This window comes from Silene latifolia, chromosome 11 (genome assembly GCF_048544455.1).
Source record: "Silene latifolia isolate original U9 population chromosome 11, ASM4854445v1, whole genome shotgun sequence".
In the NCBI taxonomy this organism is placed as follows: Eukaryota; Viridiplantae; Streptophyta; class Magnoliopsida; order Caryophyllales; family Caryophyllaceae; genus Silene; species Silene latifolia.
Genome location: NC_133536.1, coordinates 195,878,143 through 195,897,466, shown reverse-complemented (window position 1 = coordinate 195,897,466; position 19,324 = coordinate 195,878,143). Strand labels below are relative to the sequence as shown.

Below are 19,324 nucleotides of genomic sequence, written 5' to 3'. Positions count from 1 at the left end.
AAGCTCCGGGATTTGTCAATAACACGGATGAATGCGAAGAACGTAACTTGAATCTCTTTTCAATATGATTAGGTTTGTAAAAGTGTATTATGAAGATGACGGAAAGATTTATATACTAATCCGTGTTATTAACAAAACCCGACAAAACATTACCCGAAAACCGAGCTACTTGATCGAGTAACTGACGTACTCGATCGAGTGCCACTTACTCGATCGAGTAGCCAGGCTACTCGATCGAGTACCCTACAGACAAAATACTGTTTTAAAAACCAAAACACCCTTACTCGACAGAGTAAGGCCTACTCGATAGAGTACCCAAAGACTCATAAAACCGTAGTATTGCAGTTTTAGTGTAAGAAGGGAGAAGGAGAAGAATAAATGGGATAGGGTTAGGATAGAATGGAAACCCCGAAATATCATTTCTTGGGTACATCTCAGCTCACTCGATCGAGTGACCGGTTCACTCGACCGAGTGGTACTCACTCGGTCGAGTGTACCCTTACTCGACCGAGTGCCAAATCACTTGGTCCACTTGGGGTTCTACTCGGTCCATTGGAAGTCTACTAGGTCTAGTTTAGGTCTTACTTGGTCTCGTATGAGGATTATCCTTTACTTCCGAGTACCTGTGGGTTCCCTCACGCGTCCCTAGCAGGGGCGAAGCCAGGATTCAAAATAAGGGGTAGCAAAAAAATAAATATCATAATCGGGGAAGAAAAACATAGTCATAAATACCAAATTACAAACTCAACGCAAATATATCTTATTCTAATCGTAACCGACGAGTTCTCATATTTTGAAAATGGTTTATGAGTTCTTCGGTAGTAATCTTGCAAAATAGATCTCTCTCTATAAAAGTGATTAAATTATCGTTCAACAAATTATCTCCCATACTATTACGAATTTTATTCTTTATATAAGTCATTGCCGAAAAAGCCCTTTCCACAGTCGCGGTCGCCACAGGAAGAATCAATACAAGTTTGAGGAGCAAGTAGACCTTTATGTGTATCAAATGTTTCTTCGTCTCAACAAGCTTCATTGATAGATCATTTAGACTCTCTAAATTCCAAAATCGATCATCATTTCGAACATCTTCAACAAAGTTTCTAAGTTGATATTCTAAGTGTTGTAAATCCAGACGTGAAAATTAACTGGGATAGAAGCGAGCAAGTCGGAGCAAATTAGGAATATCAAATGAAGAAAATCGATCTTTAGGATTGAAGCAAGACATACAAATTAGTAGATCTTTGCTTCTCTCGTCAAATCGATCTTCAATCTCTTGCAATATTTGATCAACCAAGCTCAAAAACACATCGATTCGAAAATGATGATCATTATCCACTTGTTTCTTTCCGCGCCTGTGTCTCCCTGGAACTACATACATATCGCTCATGATAGGAATACAAATTTCATTCTTCTGACAAAATGATGTCACCTTTTCCATGTGAGCAGTCCACCCATCATCTCTAATCTTCTTTAAACTCTTTATCGTCGCATCAACAAGAGCCATTGCGTTCACGATATCTTGATCTTTCTTTTGTAAGACTTTGCTCAATGTATTAGTAATCCCAAAAATAGTAATCATCAATTGCCCAATAAAAACAAAATCAAATGTCCTCATAGTAAATGCCAAACTCTCCACCTTTACTAGCTCACTCCCATCACAAAATTCACCAATAGCATCAAGAACTTCAAGAATGCTCGAAAATAAATCGAACACATGTAAAATAGTTTTAAAGTGAGATCCCCAACGAGTATCACCGGGCCTACTCAAACCTTTCTCTTGATTCAAGCCAGTTCCTGACACAAGTTCACCCTTTTGTAATGCTTTTAAGATATTTTCAGCTTGTTTTTCTCGGAGAATATCTTTTCGTTTACAGGAACTTGTAATCACATTAAGTAAATTGGCGAGTGAATCAAAAAGGACGCTACAATCAACATTTTTCTTAGCCACGGCAACAAGTGTCAGCTGGAGTTGATGAGCAAAACAATGAACATAATAAGCTGAAGGAGACTCCTCCATAATTAAGGTTTTGAGACCCTTAATTGAACCTTTCATATTACTAGCACCATCATAACCTTGACCTCTAACACTGGAAAGAGTAAGAGAATTTGCACTTAGCAACTTTTCTATTGCAGCTTTAAGTGTCAAAGAAGTAGTGTTACCCACGTGCACAATACCCAAAAATCTTTCTTTCAGCTGTCCTGTTTTATCAACAAATCTCAAACAAAGAGCCATTTGTTCTTTATCAGATATATCTGCTGACTCATCGGCAAGAATACCAAAAAATCCACCGTCGAGTTCTTCAATGACTCTTTTGGTTGTCTCATTTGCGAAAACACTCAGAATTTCTTTTTGGATTGTAGATGAGGTAAGAGTACAATTTCCAGGTACCTTCTTATCAAAAAGAGCTCTAGCTACATCACTGTTACGCTTTGCAAAAACTTTTCTAAGCTCTAGGAAATTACCTTGGTTTAAAGATTCATCACTTTCATCATGACCACGGGATGCCAATCCTTGTAAAGTAATAAACCGTAATGCATCTATTGAAGCTTCCAATCGAATACGATAATCACTTTTAGCTTCTTTGGTATAATTTTCAAAGCAACATGCAATGGAAGATTTTTGTTTATTAAAAACATCGAAATTCTTCATGGCATTATTATGAGCACTCATATGATTACCGACATGCTTATTAAATGCATCAGTTTTACTCCAAGTTCTGAACCCCTTATTCACAAAAGCCTCACCCCCCGATACAGAGTCACTCTTGAATAAATAACAAACGAAACAAAATGCTGCATCTTTTTCTTTACTATACTCCAACCAAGGCTTAAACTTATCAAACCACGAAACAACAAAGTTACGCTTTGTCTTTGGAAATTTGTGATCACGAGGTTGACATGGTCCTCTCCGAACATACTCCCTTCTTATTATATCACGGTCATTGATGTGGAAATCTGTTAACTTTCTCATCAACCCAGGATCTTGTGGAAGAGAAATAACATCAAAATCGGTTAACCTATCTAAAATTGGATCTTCAGAATGATTTGAAGTAGGAGCTATTTCAGTTTCACTATCGCGGGGCTCTTCAATTTCAATTTCAGGTTCGTTTATGGGACTTGAACTCTGCTGACTTTGTGCATTATCAGTCTGGTGTCTTTTCGGGAAAAAGCTCGTAATAGGTGGTGTTTTAGTTCTCTTCATTCTGAAAGTTTTAATCACAAATCTGTTATTTATTTATTCTAGTAATCAAATTATGAAGTAGGTAACTTTAGTTATTTTCTTTTTTAAAAGTAAGACAAAAAGAAAATAATACTCCTAAATCCTAAAATCCTATACACTATAGTCATAGGATGGTCCCTGCAAATTCAATAATAGTACTCCATTAATTTCTTTTTTAATCTAATGTATTTGCTATTTCCAAAGCAAATTCCAATGCCCACACAGCTCACTCTCCTACGGTCCTACACCATCATCATTCATCAATTTCTAGTTTCTACTTTAATTGACTATAAACTATGTGCCTTGCCCAGTTGCCCCCACAATAAATCAACAACAAAATTACTTTAATCCTATCTAATTGACTACTCTAACCCTATCTACTCCCTGACTCCCCTGCAATCCTTTTCTCATCAATATTCAATTATCTCTTCATACCTTCACCAGTTCACCTCTTCAAATCTTCAATTGATCTTTATTTATCTAACTATCTCGGCATTCAATCTAATCTATTGAAAATAATCATATTTATTAATATCTATCAATAATTACTACTTCCAATCACAAATCACAACATTAATTTAATTTTAGAACAAAGAGTTCATAATTACCTCAAACAAAAAAGCTTCGTCGATCGTCTTTAATGGCAGATTTTCAGTGAAATGGCGACAATCGATGATCGATCTGATGGCGGAATCGAGCTTCGGAGAGGAAAAAACTGAAGATTCTGGAGTAATCAAACTGCCTTTTTAATAGGAATTAGAATATGGGTTGAGTTTTCTTGAATATAAATTTAGTAAGTTGCCTTTTTAATAGGAATATAGAATATTTTTTCCTTATATTGTTGAGATTATTATGGAATACAACGATTTGTATGGAGTAATAACTTCCCATTAAAATAATTAATAGCATAATTATATCATCTAATTAATTTCATGGGGTTGCAAATTATTTGTTTCTCAATTATTATTTTTTCAATGGGGTTGCAAGTGCTACCTGTTGCCACCAGGTACCTTCGCCCCTGGTCCCTAGGTCTAAGTACGGGTCTCACAAATGTCGGGTATTACAATTATCACATACCCTTATGTTGAGATATTAAGTCGATATTATTGTATTCTTGTGTTGTAGATATTTTCCATATTCCGTAGATTATGTCGGTTTCCTTATATCGTCTAGGTTTTATGTTCGTTCCATGTATATAAATACATGCATCCTTTTTAATTGTAAAGTCAGTCAATCAATAATGAACACGTCACATACAAATTTTCGTATAAATTTTACATGGTAATCAGAGCTAGGTTTTCTAGCGTTATATGAGTAATATCGGAGACGGCGAAGAGGACGTCTTGTCTGAACACAGTGTTCACATTTCTCAAGCCAATTCTTCCGACTCCGAGTCAGACGATATGACGAGGGATTCAAAAGGAAAACTCAGTCCGTATTTTCTCTCAAAATCTGACAAGGCAGTAAAGGCTATACTGTCAGCAGTGGATATGATTTATTGAGGAAGAAGTTCCCTGTGGTGAGTTGGCATGCGTCTGTTTAGAATGGCTGGTGCTTACCTAAGCATCAGTTCATGGGTTGGCTAATAGCACGGGAAGCAATGTTACTCAAAGATAGACTTCACAGACTTGGTGTGGCCACTGATGATAGATGTTTGATCTGTGGAGCTGCAGCTGAAACTCATACTCACCTGTTCCTGGAGTGTAGTTACAGCAAACTGATTTTTGAGGAAATGGCCAGGCTGTGTGGCATCATTCTCCCTTCTACAGGTTACATTCAGTGGATTGGGCTTAGTCAGGTTTCTGATTTGAAGAAAGGGGTGATATTGTGTTTCTTTCAAGCTGCACATTACCACATTTGGATGCAAAGGAATAGGGCTCGTTTGGATGGGTGTATTATGCGACCTAAGATCCTTTGTAAGATGATTAAACGTGAAGCTAAGACTTGGTTGCAGGTGAAATTTAAGCATACTTGTACGGTTAGGGATCAAAATTGGCTTAATTCCTTGCAAATGTCGTTGTAAAACACCTCTATTGTGTTAAGGTGTTGAAATTGTATGTATTCGAAAATGTAGCTTGTAATAGTTGTTTCGTTCTTAATGGAATTTTACATTTCACCAAAAAAAAAAAAAAAAAAGATATGACGAGGGATTCAAAAGGAAAACTCAGTCCGTATTTTCTCTCAAAATCTGACAAGGCTGGCCACAAATTGATCCTTGTCACGTTGAAGGAAGAGACTTATGATGAATGGGCACTCAAGATACATGGTGCCTTGTGCTCGAAAAAGAAGACTGGTTTCATCGATGGGACGATCTAGAAACCCACTGATGATTCGGATGAAATTGTAACTGGTACATGGTTAATGCCATGGTGGTTAACTTGATTTTTAATTGTATCGAATCAGATCTCGGTTCAACTATTTCTTATGTTGATGAAGCATAAGAATTATGGGATGACATTGAGCAATGTTTTAGCGTTGGTCCGAAATTTCATAGGACAAAGGGTTCGATCATGGCTTGCAAGCAAGGTGAAAAAGAGACGATCACTAAATATTATGGATGACTCAAGAAGCTTTGGGACGAACTTGATAAGTTTGATCGACAACCAATTTGTACCTATGGTGGTTTTAAGTGTGGGTTAAACCAACATCTAGACAAGAAACGCGTTGAGGATTGTAATACCCCGTATTTTATTATCGTTTGGGCGAGTTTTATTATTTAATAGTAGCGTAAAAATAAGTGATTAATTCATATCGTATTATATCGTAAGATGAGTCGGGTTTATTATTAAGTGGCTTTTTGGGTCGAGGGGTCATAACCCATTTACCCACTTACTACCCATTTACCCACCTACCATTTTACCTCACCAAACCCTAAAAACAAACCCTAATACACCTTTAAAACCCTATCCCCCTCCCTACCGTCATTTTGACAACACAAAACAACAACCCCTCTTTCCTCTCTTGTTTGAGCATTATACACGGCCAAAGAGAGCACGCCGGTGAGTGTGGAGGTAGTAGGGTCTGCCAGAGTCCGGGGAGTCTTTGCTAGTGGTCGAGGGTGGTTGTCTTTGGCCGGGGAAAAGCACGGGTCGACGGCCGTCATAGGTAAGATCTCCGTTTTCATTTCGTCCCCATTGTTTTGAATTGTGTTATGTGTCTTGTAGGGACTGTTGTGGCTGTCGTGGGGTTGTGGGATGCGTTGTTGGTGTGGAGTCGAGTCAGATGGTGGTGGTTATAGTGGTGGTCGTGGCTGGTGGTGGTTTCAGTGGTGGTGTTTAGGTGTCGGGTTGGTGGGGCGTTTTTGGGATGCATTTCAGACATAGGGTAAAGGGGTGGCACCACCGTGGACTCGGGGGAGGTCGAATCGGTGGTGCCACGTGTGTCAGAGTCGCCGTGCGACGGTGGTGTCAATGGTGGTGGTTGGTCAGGTGGCAGGGGAGTGTCGTGGTGGTAGGCGAGTTGGGAAAGGGGGCTGTTCATGGTGTTTTGTGGCGGCAGGAACGCAGGCAGGGGGTTTTGTGGTGGTGGCTAGGACCGTCGGCGTGGGTCGACCACGTTGGTGGTGGTGGGTGGTGACCAGGCCAGACCTGGTGTCAGGCCTGGTGGTCGGCGGTGAGGATTGGTGGTTGAGGGGCGGTTGTGACGGGTTGTAAAAGGGAGTGTGCGTGTGTTGTGTCGTGCGTTGTTTTTGAAATTGTTTTGTTACGGGTTTTATTTTAATGAGTCGGGAATGCGTATAATTCTAATATTTATATTATTAGTTTTGATTATTAAGTTAATTTTAAGTAGCGGTGACGGAATAATATATTTAAGCTTTTGAGTCGGGATTCTATTTCGGGGAAATTACTATTTTAGTAACTTGCTATTCTTTTGGTAGTTGCTATTTTGGGAAACTTTCTATTTTGAGTAACTTATATTTTTAGTAATTTCTAATTCGAGAAAGTTTCTACTTATAGTAACTTTTGAGTATGGGAACGGGATTAGTAAGAGAATTAATTATGTTATATATATATGTTTAGGTGGCGAGTTTCGGGTGGAGTACTTCTGATCTGCAGTTAGCTTCTATCACTATTTGAGGTAGGGAATACACACTGGACTTGATATCGTGTTATGTGATGGATTGATGAATCGGTGATTTACATGTTATAATATGATTGTCGATTTAATTTCGTTAAGTACTATTGTTGAACTGTTTTATTATATTATTACCTTGGAGTTGGTGGAGGTGGTGATGATGACATTGTGATAAGGCCCAGCGGGTTCTGCGGCAGACTTGCCCTGGTGTCCTCACCGCGAAATGGCAGATCGGCTACGGTCGATATTTATAGTCTACCGGGATCGGTATGGTGGGTTGTCGGGTTGTGAGTTGTGATGGCGGTGTTGGTGATGGAGGAGTATGTGTTTGTGTTCTTGTTTATGTGTTACCTACTCGGCCTTCGTGGTCGACCCCGTGTATTCGTGTACGCCTGTGATGATCCAATTATTGGGGAGCAGATTGACAGGTATTCAGAGACTGATGGGAGCTGGCCGGGAAGAGAGCTTGGATGACCGACTTAGTGCCTAGCTCACCTTAGTCTTTGAGTAGTTTTATCAGACTTATTATTTGGTCGTATTTGGAGACTTATTTTTCTTTCAGTTGTAATGTCACTATAAACATTATAATAAAAATCGTGCTTCTTTCCTTTGTTATCTCTCGCCTCGGGCTTCGAGATGGTAACACCATCATTTATCCGAGGAGTCCTAGTTCAGGCCCTTAAATAAATGGGGGTGTTACAAAGTGGTATCGGAGCGAACGATCCTCGTGCCTAAACCAATGAATCCAATGAATTTAGGAAGAGTCAAATAAAATGAACCCCGGGATAGAACTGTTAGGAGCACACTAAAGGTAAGGGATGAGTAAGGGGCCCCCTCACACCGAACCATTGGCCCTCTCAGTTTGACCCGGGAACCCTGAGTGCATATGAGAGGAAGGGTAGAGAAGTTGCATGATACTGAGCATAACTCCATATATTATTGCCTAAGTATTAACTGATTGATATGATAATTGTTGCATAAAAGTTGATAGGAGGTTGTGGCATAATACTTTGCATGTTTTAAGGTTGATTTATACTTATACATCTATTAAGTTGTGTCAGAAGGCTATGCCTAGTGATATGTGGTTATGTGATCCCTAAGCCATGCTAGATAGACAAGTAAGATAAGAGTAAAAGAATTGGCTAGAATTACCAAAGTGTTACGTGTTGCACTAATTCCTAAAATTCTCTTGTAGTCATGCCTCCAAGAAGGAACACGGCTGTAAACATCACCCAGGAAGAGTTAGATCAACTACTGGCTGAGAATGAGGCCCTAAAGGCCAAACGATTGGATCCGGGAAAGATGAGTACCATTGTGGCAAGGCATAACCCCACAAAATTCACTGGAGAGGGAGAACCACAGTTGCTGGGGGAATGGTGTAGAGAGTTCACCAATCTGTTTGAACTGTTAGCATGTCCAGAAGAGCTGCAGTGGATCAAGTCGCCCACTATCTTAGGGCCACGGCCCGGTGATGGGTGGACCGGGGAACAAGGTGGAGATACGAGAGGTTGCTAGGGATCTTGAGACGGGACATGTATCTTGGTTGGAATTCCAAGAGCTTCTGAAGAATGAGTTTATGCCCGAGTTCCAAAAAGCCAAACTTCGGGAGGAGTTTGACACCTTCAAGATGACAGAAGATATGACAGTGGAGACTTATCATCGGAAATTTCGACAGTTATCCTCATACATTGATGACTTTGGGCAGAATGAAGCTATGATGGCTATGAGGTTTGAGCGGGGACTCACTATGTACATCAAGAAGAGGCTCACAGCAGCCCCACCCACTACGATTCGGGACATTTACTTGAGGGCTGGTGTCGCCGAAAGACTCTCGGAACAGATCAAGGCTGATAAGAAAGGCAAGGCTGAGAAAAGGAAGCTGGAGACCACAAGTGATAATACTGGGGCAAAGAAGCAGAGTTCGGGCAGATATGGTGGGTACTCCACTAACAGTGCCCCAGGGGGTATGAGAGCTCGAGTGGAGGTGGCTTCGGGGGCACCGGTGGGGGAGGTAGTTCTGCGGGGCTTACTTGTTTTGGCTGTGGAAAGACAGGACACAAGAGGTTTGAATGCCGATCATCCGGGGCGAATCGTCCGGTGGATGGGGCACCTATGTCCGGGTTCGGTGGCTCTCGTTCGGTGGGGTCAGGTATAACGAGTTATCGCACACCTATGTCGGCTATGGGGAGGTGCGAGGTCCGGAGCTAGTAATGACTACCAAGGAAGCTACAACAACTACGTAACCGTAATCGCAGAGAGCCAGCAGAGTGGGAGCACCAACTTTCGAGAAGACCGCAAATGAAGGGAACAAACAACTGGAGCAGCTTCTTCAAATCGAGTGGGGCTAAGTCCGGTGGCAAGCTCTTCGCCATGGGCAAGGAGGCGACTAAGAATGACTCTCATGTGGTGACCGGTACATTTCTGTTAACTCTAAACCCACCTTTGTGTTGTTTGATTCCGGAGCTACACATTCCTTTATATCTCGGAACATGCCGAGTCTTAAACCTTAAGTCATATGATAGAATTGTTGATTCGGTAGTGGTACCTTCGGGGAAGTCGGTGTCTTGTGATAGAGTCTACACTGGGGTACCAATTCAGATCGGAGAGGTTGTGTTTCATTGTGACCTTATAGAGTTTCCCTTGGGGGGTTTTGAGGTGATTCGGGGATGGATGGTTAGGGAAGTACAAGGCTTTTATCGATCGCTATCGAAAAAAATCTCTTTGAGGGGACCTAAGGGAACTAGAGTGTCTTATAAGGGGTATGTGGTCAAGCCAAGAGTCAAATTCATATCTGTTAATACCCGAAGTCGAGTCCGAGGAAAGGGGACCAGTTAATCTTGTGTCGATGTGGGATAGCGAGTCGGAGACCCCTAAGGTGTCCGAGATTCCGGTAGTGAGGGAGTTCGAGAATGTATTTAGGAGGACATTCCAGGGTTACCACCGAAAAGAGAAGTGGACTTTTCCATTGATCTAAAGCCAGGAACAGGGCCGATTTCTAAACCACCTTACCGTATGGGGCCGAAAGAAATGGAGGAATTGAAGAAGCGATTGGATGAGCTAGCGAGAGAAAGGTTACATACGGCCTAGTGTTTCACCTTGGGGAGCACCAGTGTTGTTTGTCAAGAAGAAAGATGGAAGCTTGAGACTTTGCGTGGATTACCGTGAGTTGAACAATGTGACCATCAAGAACCGTTATCCTTTGCCAAGGATCGATGATTTGTTCGATCAATTGAGTGGAGCCGGAGTTTTCTCTAAGATCGATTTGAGGTCGGTTATCACCGGTTGAGAATTAAGAACGAGGATATACCTAAGACCGCTTTTTAACGAGATATGGGCACTATGAGTTCGTGGTCATGCCATTTGGGTTGACTAATGCGCCAAAGCGATGTTTATGGACCGATGAATCGAGTGTTCGGTCCTTACCCGGACAAGTTCGTGGTTGTATTCATCGATGATATTCTCGTATACTCCAAGAATGAGGAGGAACATGAGGAACATTTGAGGTTAGTCTTGAAAACCTTGGAGGAGAACCAGTTATATGCCAAGTCGAGCAAGTGTGAGTTCGGTTGAAGAAAGTTGCTTTTTAGGGGCCATGTGATTTCCAAGGAAGGGGTGTCGGTTGATCCTAGCAAGATTGAGGCAGTGACGAGATGGCAGAGTCCTAAGAATGTGGGTGAGATCCGAAGCTTCTTGGGGCTAGCAGGTTATTACCGAAGGTTTGTCAAGGACTTCTCAAAGATCGCCAAGCCATTGACGTCCTTGATGCGGAAGGAGAACAGGTTTGTTTGGGATGAGAGTTGTGAGGAGGCGTTTCTAACCCTCAAAGAACGACTCACTACAGCTCCGATCCTTGCACTACCAGATGGGAATGATAATTTCGAGGTGTATACCGATGCTTCCAAGAAGGGTCTGGGGTGCGTATTGATGCAAAACGGGAAGGTAATCGCCTACGCTTCTCGACAATTGAAGACATATGAGGAGAATTACCCTACTCATGATCCTGGAGTTGGGAAATTTGTGGTGTTTGCGCTCAAACTATGGCGACACTATCTTTATGGGGCTACCTTCAAGGTGTTTTCCGATCACAAGAGCTTAAAGTACATTTACACACGTATGAGCTGAACATGAGACAGAGGAGATGGATCGAATTGATTGGTGACTATGACATGGAGATACTTTATCATGAGGGGAAAGCGAATGTCGTAGCCGATGCCTTGAGCAGGAAATCCATCCATGCTTTGAGCAGTGCTAGATCTAGAGTGAGGATGCATAATGAGCTGCGGGGGATGGGTATCCACGTAATTCGGCAAGGAGAGACTCTTGGGGACTTGACCGTTGAGCCAGAGTTATATGAGGAGATCAGAGAGCTACAGAAAACCGATGCTAGAATTCAAAAGTGGCGCAAAGCACGAGAGAACAGCAGAAGTGGGGTTGATTCCAGGTTTGTTATCCATGCTGATGGTAGTCTGAGGTTTGGGGGACGGTGGTGTGTTCCGGATAATGATGAGCTGAAAAGGAAGATTCTTACTGAGACACATGCCACGCCATACTCGGTTCATCCTGGGGGAGATAAGTTATACAAGGACCTCAAGAAGACCTTTTGGTGGCCAAATATGAAGAGGGAAGTTGCTGAGTTTGTAGCTCGATGCTTGACATGCCAGAGAGTGAAGGGCGAACATAAGAGACCGTAAGGGAAGGTTCAACCACTAGATGTGCCAGAGTGGAAGTGGGAAAGCATTTCCATGGATTTCGTTGTCGGGTTGCCTCGAACTCAGAAAGGTAACAATATGATTTGGGTGATCGTGGATAGGCTAACCAAGTCGGCTCACTTTATTCCCATGAAGGATACTTGGAGTAAAGCTGAGTTGGCCAAGGCTTATGTTCAGTATGTGGTGAAGCTGCATGGTGTACCCAAGGACATCATTTCCGATAGAGACCCGTGTTTCTATCCAAATTCGCGGCAGAGTTACGATCACTAATGGGGACTCGATTAAAGATGAGCACCGCTTTTCATCCACTACGAGATGGTCGACAGAGAGGACTATTCAGACGCTCGAGGACATGTTGAGGGCTTGTGTTTTGGAGTTCGGCGGGTCTTGGGAGGATAGACTGGGGTTGATTGAGTTTTCATACAACAACAGTTACCACGCTAGTATTGGGATGGCTCCATTTGAGGCTGTATGGCGGGAAGTGTAGGAGTCTGTGTGTTGGGATGATCGAGCGATGCGGTAGTGTTGGGACCAGAGATGATTCAAGAGATGGTTGAACAGTGCGAGATCATTCGACGAGAAGATGAGGGCTGCCCAGACCGGCGAGAAGAGCTATCCGACGCTAGGAGAAGCGACATTTCTTTCCGGTGGGGAGAAAGTACTTCTTAGAGTGTCTCCGATGAAGGGAGTGATGAGATTCGGGAAGCGGGGAAAGTTGAGCCAGAAGTTTATTGGGCCATATGAGATCTTGGATAGAGTTGGGGAAGTGGCATATCGGCTAGCTCTACCACCGGCTTTAGCTGGGTGCATAATGTCTTCCATGTTTCTCAGTTGCGGAGATATTTGAGTGATCCTTCGCACATTTTGAGCCATGATGTGGTCGAGGTGGACGAGCAGTTGACTTACATCGAGACGCCTAAGGAGATCTTGGACAGGAAGGTTAGAAAGACCAGGCACGGAGAGACGGCTTTAGTGAAAGTGTTGTGGTCTAATCATAAAGCAGAGGAGGCTACCTGGGAAACCGAGGCCGCGATGAGAGAGAGTTATCCACATCTGTTCACTTGAGGTAAGTTACGGGACGTAACTTTCTTTTTAGGAGGGTAGAATGTAACATTTCGTGTTTATGTAGTCTAGTTGTGTGTTTGACCGTGTTAGTTATACGAGATGTCTTTATATTTTCGTAGGACATGTTTGGTATGGGAGCGAACTTCGGGACGAAGTTCTTTTAAGGGGGGAAGACTGTAATACCCCGTATTTTATTATCGTTTGGGCGAGTTTTATTATTTAATAGTAGCGTAAAAATAAGTGATTAATTCATATCGTATTATATCGTAAGATGAGTCGGGTTTATTATTAAGTGGCTTTTTGGGTCGAGGGGTCATAACCCATTTACCCACTTACTACCCATTTACCCACCTACCATTTTACCTCACCAAACCCTAAAAACAAACCCTAATACACCTTTAAAACCCTATCCCCCTCCCTACCGTCATTTTGACAACACAAAACAACAACCCCTCTTTCCTCTCTTGTTTGAGCATTATACACGGCCAAAGAGAGCACGCCGGTGAGTGTGGAGGTAGTAGGGTCTGCCAGGAGTCCAGGGGAGTCTTTGCTAGTGGTCAAGGGTGGTTGTCTTTGGCCGGAAAAGCACGGGTCGACGGCCGTCATAGGTAAGATCTCCCGTTTTCATTTACGTCCCATTGTTTTGAATTGTGTTATGTGTCTTGTAGGACCTGTTGTGGCTGTCGTGGGGTTGTGGGATGCGTTGTTGGTGTGGAGTCGAGTCAGATGGTGGTGGTTATAGTGGTGGTCGTGGCTGGTGGTGGTTTCAGTGGTGGTGTTTAGGTGTCGGGTTGGTGGGGCGTTTTTGGGATGCATTTCAGACATAGGGTAAAGGGGTGGCACCACCGTGGACTCGGGGGAGGTCGAATCGGTGGTGCCACGTGTGTCAGAGTCGCCGTGCGACGGTGGTGTCAATGGTGGTGGTTGGTCAGGTGGCAGGGGAGTGTCGTGGTGGTAGGCGAGTTGGGAAAGGGGGCTGTTCATGGTGTTTTGTGGCGGCAGGAACGCAGGCAGGGGGTTTTGTGGTGGTGGCTAGGACCGCCGGCGTGGGTCGACCACGTTGGTGGTGGTGGGTGGTGACCGAGGCCGACCAGTGTCGAGGCCCGGTGGTCGGCGGTGAGGATTGGTGGTTGAGGGGCGGTTGTGACGGGTTGTAAAAGGGAGTGTGCGTGTGTTGTGTCGTGCGTTGTTTTTGAAATTGTTTTGTTACGGGTTTTATTTTAATGAGTCGGGAATGCGTATAATTCTAATATTTATATTATTAGTTTTGATTATTAAGTTAATTTTAAGTAGCGGTGACGGAATAATATATTTAAGCTTTTGAGTCGGGATTCTATTTCGGGGAAATTACTATTTTAGTAACTTGCTATTCTTTTGGTAGTTGCTATTTTGGGAAACTTTCTATTTTGAGTAACTTATATTTTTAGTAATTTCTAATTCGAGAAAGTTTCTACTTATAGTAACTTTTGAGTATGGGAACGGGATTAGTAAGAGAATTAATTATGTTATATATATATGTTTAGGTGGCGAGTTTCGGGTGGAGTACTTCTGATCTGCAGTTAGCTTCTATCACTATTTGAGGTAGGGGAATACACTGGACTTGATATCGTGTTATGTGACTGGATTGACTGAATCGGTGATTTACATGTTATAATATGATTGTCTGATTTAATTTCGTTAAGTACTATTGTTGAACTGTTTTATTATATTATTACCTTGGAGTTGGTGGAGGTGGTGATGATGACATTGTGATAAGGCCCAGGCGGGTTCTGCAGGACTTGCCCTGGTGTCCTCAGCTGCGAGCTGGCAGATCGGCTACGGTCGATATTTATAGTCTACCGGGGATCGGTATGGCTGGGTTGTCCGGGTTGTGAGTTGTGATGGCGGTGTTGGTGATGGAGGAGTATGTGTTTGTGTTACTGTTTATTGTGTTACCTACTCAGCTTCGTGGCTGACCCCGTGTATTCGTGTACGCCTGTGATGATCCAATTATTGGGGAGCAGATTGACAGGTATTCAGAGACTGATGGGAGCTGGCCGGGAAGAGAGCTTGGATGACCGACTTAGTGCCTAGCTCACCTTAGTCTTTGAGTAGTTTTATCAGACTTATTATTTGGTCGTATTTGGAGACTTGTTTTTATTTCAGTTGTAATGTCACTATAAACATTATAATAAAGTACTGTGCTTCTTTCCTTTGTTATCTACTGCCTCGGGCTTCCGAGATGGTAACACCATCATTTATCTGAGGAGTCCTAGTTCAGGCCCTTAAATAAATGGGGGTGTTACAAGGATAAACTTCATGATTTTTTATCGGGTATCGATTCATCATATTCCACGGCTGCACCAAATTTGTTGCTGCAAGAAGAAGTTGTCAAAGCGAAGGCAGCAAAGGTAATTAGAGCGCGAAACAATGAACACAGAGGTGCACATGTTGGTGGTTTCATTGCTCGTTCTACACCTTCATTCAGTGTGATGCGTGCCTATTTCATACAATTATTTTATTCATTTGCACGCATTTCTATGCATTATTGAGTAGCGTAAGCTACTATTCTCCCTTGTTTGGCTACTTTGGGTGGTGTTGTGTTTTATACAAGTTATAGGCTCGAGTATGTGAAAATAAGCTAAAACCTATCACGAAAGCTTGAAAGCTTGGTATTGATGGAAATGAGCTTGGAAACCATCCTTTTGGAGTACTTAGTGAAGTAAAGAAGCTTAGCGAGCAAAAGAAAGGCTTCACATTACTAGTGCCTACTTCGAAGAGCCATAACTCGAGTTCTACAAGTGATAATAAAGTGATTCCAATTGAAGGTGAAAGCCTATCCTCTTAGAATTCCAACGCCACCTAAAACACTTTATTTGCCTAAGTAACGAAGAAACGGCGACCGTTTGAAATTAAGTGCGCGTTGTAGGAAATGCGCGCTGAAGAAAAGTCGAACGACTGGTTATTATAGTCGATCGACTGGTATCTTTAGTCGATCGACTGGTCTCTGTAGTCGATTGAATTTTTGCTAACTGGAGACCTGACGCTTGTTCTATTTAGTCGATCGACTAGAATTTTGGTTGATCGACTATTTTACTTACCAGGCCGTGTTTGCTTAACTTGTTAATTCGGCCCATTAGTTGTTTAGTTAATAATTATCAATTATCAATACTATATATTAATTCCAGAAACCAATGGACTTTTATGTAATTAAATAAATCTATACAAATTGATTATACTATATAGTTTTTAATCGCTAGCGCTGTGTGATGGACCTGAACAAGGGACTTCAATGTAAATATTGTATAGTTTTAGTTAAAAGTATAAATTTAGAGAATATTAGAATATGGCGAGTTTCCTTAAAATATACGGGTCCCACTTATGGTACTAATTAGTATAAAGATGTTAATTATTTAATATACACAAATATAATATAAGTATATGTTATATTTAGGAAACTATTAAAAGGTAAGTAAATCAATTCAAATTTCCAAAAAATATAATATTGCACGATTCATTAGATTTGTAATTTAATTAGTAAATAATAATGATTGCTCTTAAATAATATTGTAATCTAATATTTCATAATGATTTAAATATACAACTAGATAATTAACTACTATGATACTAACCACCCATGTGAGTAGTAAAAGCAACAATAATAGCAACGGGAGTAGTGAAAGTCATACTAGCAGCAACGAGAGTAGTTAAATTAACAATAATAAATGTGGGAGTAGTGAAAGAAAAATAATGACTGCGGGAGAAGTGAAAGTAATAGTAGTCACAACACATGTAATGAAAGTAACGGTAGGAACAACGGAGAGTGTATGAAAACTTAACTAACAATTCGATTTTAAGAAAATATTAATTTATTTAAATATATGAGTTTGACAAAACTAATCGGTTAACTATAAAAATAGCAGAAGTAGTAAAACAAACAACAGTAATCGAAGAAATAGTGAACGTAATAGTATTAACAGGGAATGTAGTGAAAGTAATAATATTAACAGCGGGAGAGGTGAACATATCTCATAATTTGTTGATTAATTTTACCTCTCATCATAATTTCAATATATAAATTGTAAATGTATGTGTTAACCAAATTTAGAGAATCACATTTCATAGAAAATAAAATTTAAATGTTAAATAAAGGTAGCCCGGGCGTAGCCGGGCACCAAACCTAGTTCCTATATAAAGCAAAGCTGAGAACTTTATTAGGGGATCTTTTACCTTGGCAAAAACTAGTACTACGTTACTTTGCTCTCTCAATTTCGGATCTAAACTTGTAATTCTTTCCTTTCACTTTGGGTAATCTTTATTGTTCTTTGTTCATTTGCTTTATTTTTACTATTGTTCTTTTACTATTCTTGTTAATTCCGTTTTATGCCAATTGAATATTTATTTAATTCCATCATGCAATCTTTAGTTCTCTTTTCTATTTTGATTGTTGTTATTCATTTAATTATGAGTAGCTAATTCTCTTGTGCTAGGATTTAGGGGATCCGCGGTTGTATGATGATATTATGTTAGGTTATTAGGTTTAGCAGTTTACTCCGTCTGAATTGTTAATCGTAGCATCTTATAGCGGTTTTATTAATTAAGTGCACGTAATTAATTGACCTTCTTGTTAAACCTTGACCTGGATCGAGAGATTAGAAAGGGCGAAGACTTGCTAGGAACAATAGGATAATCTAATTAGGGCGAGAGTTACATTAGAATTCTAGGGCAAATAGTGGACCGAGAGGACCTATTCATTACCCTTCATACCGCGGTGAACCGACCATCCTAGCTGTTTCTTTCTTATTTGAATTCATTTATAATTTACTTTCTTTTGTTTGCTACTTTAGTTAATAGACAAAACCCAATTCAAAACCCCATTTTGGTGACTTAGACAGACTTGAATTGACTTTTAGATTTGCAAATAGCCTCCTTGTGGATACGATCCCGACTTCCCTTGCTACATTAGTTAAAGACCAGTTGGTTATTTTTGGTAAGTATACGATTAGCCTGTCACAATGCACGCACACAGGAGTTAGACGAAAAAAGAGAATGAAGGACGTCCTAAGTGCGATAATTGCAACAAGTGGGGACATCTTCGAAATTCATGTTTCGACATCATAGGATACCCAAAGGGATGGCCAGATAGAGGGAGAGGTAATGGAGGCACTTTTGGCCGAGGACGTGGAGGCAACAACAACATGCAGGGATACGGAAGAGGAGCTGCAAATCCAGCTCGAGTCAGCGACGATGTGGTCGATAATAAGGAACAATTTTTTAGCGTGCTAAAGGAGCAATGGGACGCGTATGTTAATATGACAAAGCGCCATCTTCATCTTCAAAGGTTCGAATGAATGGTAAAATGGATAATAATATTTTATGGCTACTTGACTCGGGTGTAATGTGATACCGTCGTCAGGTACCAAAAATAAATACTTAAGTACGCTAACAGAAGCTAGCTGTAAGTAGGGTCGATCTCCACATGGAGATGGGAAGAATGTCAGCTTAAGTAAGTCCGTCAAGGTAACCAATTCTTGGGGGTTTTTAATTATTTGTGCTAATCTAATAAGGTCAAAGGAAAGGAATAGAGTAAGAGAATTGAAAACAACAAACAGAGAGAAAGCAGCTAAGACAGTCGGTTCACCATGATTCTCAGGAAATAAAGTCTAAGGTCTCATATCAATGCAACATCGATCTACAAAGTAATGAATATCTCCTTCCGGTCTCAATTCACCCTAAAACACTATTAGCTTAGCTTCCGCCCTCACTAGAGTGCCCTAATGTTCGCTATAGGTCTTACCTTTTCCAATCTTCCGATCTAGGTGATGTGAACATTATTTGCGCACATTTAGTCCCCTAATTGAGCCTATTTTGAATACTATTATAACATTCTATGGCCATTTTATCCGTCAAAACCTTCCTATTTGCTTTTCTATCGCATTTCATATGTTTTGTAGAAAAGAAGATAATAAGGCGGAAATTCCCGTCTTTCGTGCATATTTGGAAGCTTATTGATGATATTAGATGGACTAATATGAAGAGGAGGCAAGAATGATGACCAAAGATGTAGGAATAAAGAGTATATAGAAGGGTCATAAGGTTTAAAGCAAGGAGGAAAAGCAAGGAAGCCATTCATGAAGAAAACTGCTCGGAACGCAAACCAAAAGTTGCTCCTTTGGCTCTGAAAATATGCTAGATGGAACGGCGTCGAAAAAACAAGTGATCTAGGTTTTTGAATCACTCCAATAGGAGTCCGGATGAGAAAATAACGTCCGTT

General features: G+C 41.2%; 2 protein-coding genes across 2 annotated transcripts; one reads left to right on the top strand and one right to left on the bottom strand.

The window, feature by feature from the left end:
* Window positions 1–1,144: 1,144 nt before the first annotated feature.
* LOC141614575 (uncharacterized) lies at window positions 1,145–3,205 on the bottom strand. Its single transcript, XM_074433323.1, has one exon. The coding sequence runs from the start codon at window positions 3,203–3,205 to the stop codon at window positions 1,145–1,147; it is 2,061 nt and encodes a 686-aa protein (XP_074289424.1).
* A 1,591-nt stretch (window positions 3,206–4,796) lies between these two features.
* Window positions 4,797–5,246, top strand: LOC141614574 (uncharacterized). Its single transcript, XM_074433321.1, has one exon. It carries the CDS (start codon window positions 4,797–4,799, stop codon window positions 5,244–5,246), a length of 450 nt encoding a protein of 149 aa, XP_074289422.1.
* Window positions 5,247–19,324: the final 14,078 nt, after the last annotated feature.

Coding starts and splice junctions, on each gene's coding strand:
- LOC141614575 (XM_074433323.1), bottom strand. CDS start 3,205: ATGAAGAGAACTAAAACACCACCTATTACGAGCTTTTTCCCGAAAAGA.
- LOC141614574 (XM_074433321.1), top strand. CDS start 4,797: ATGGGTTGGCTAATAGCACGGGAAGCAATGTTACTCAAAGATAGACTT.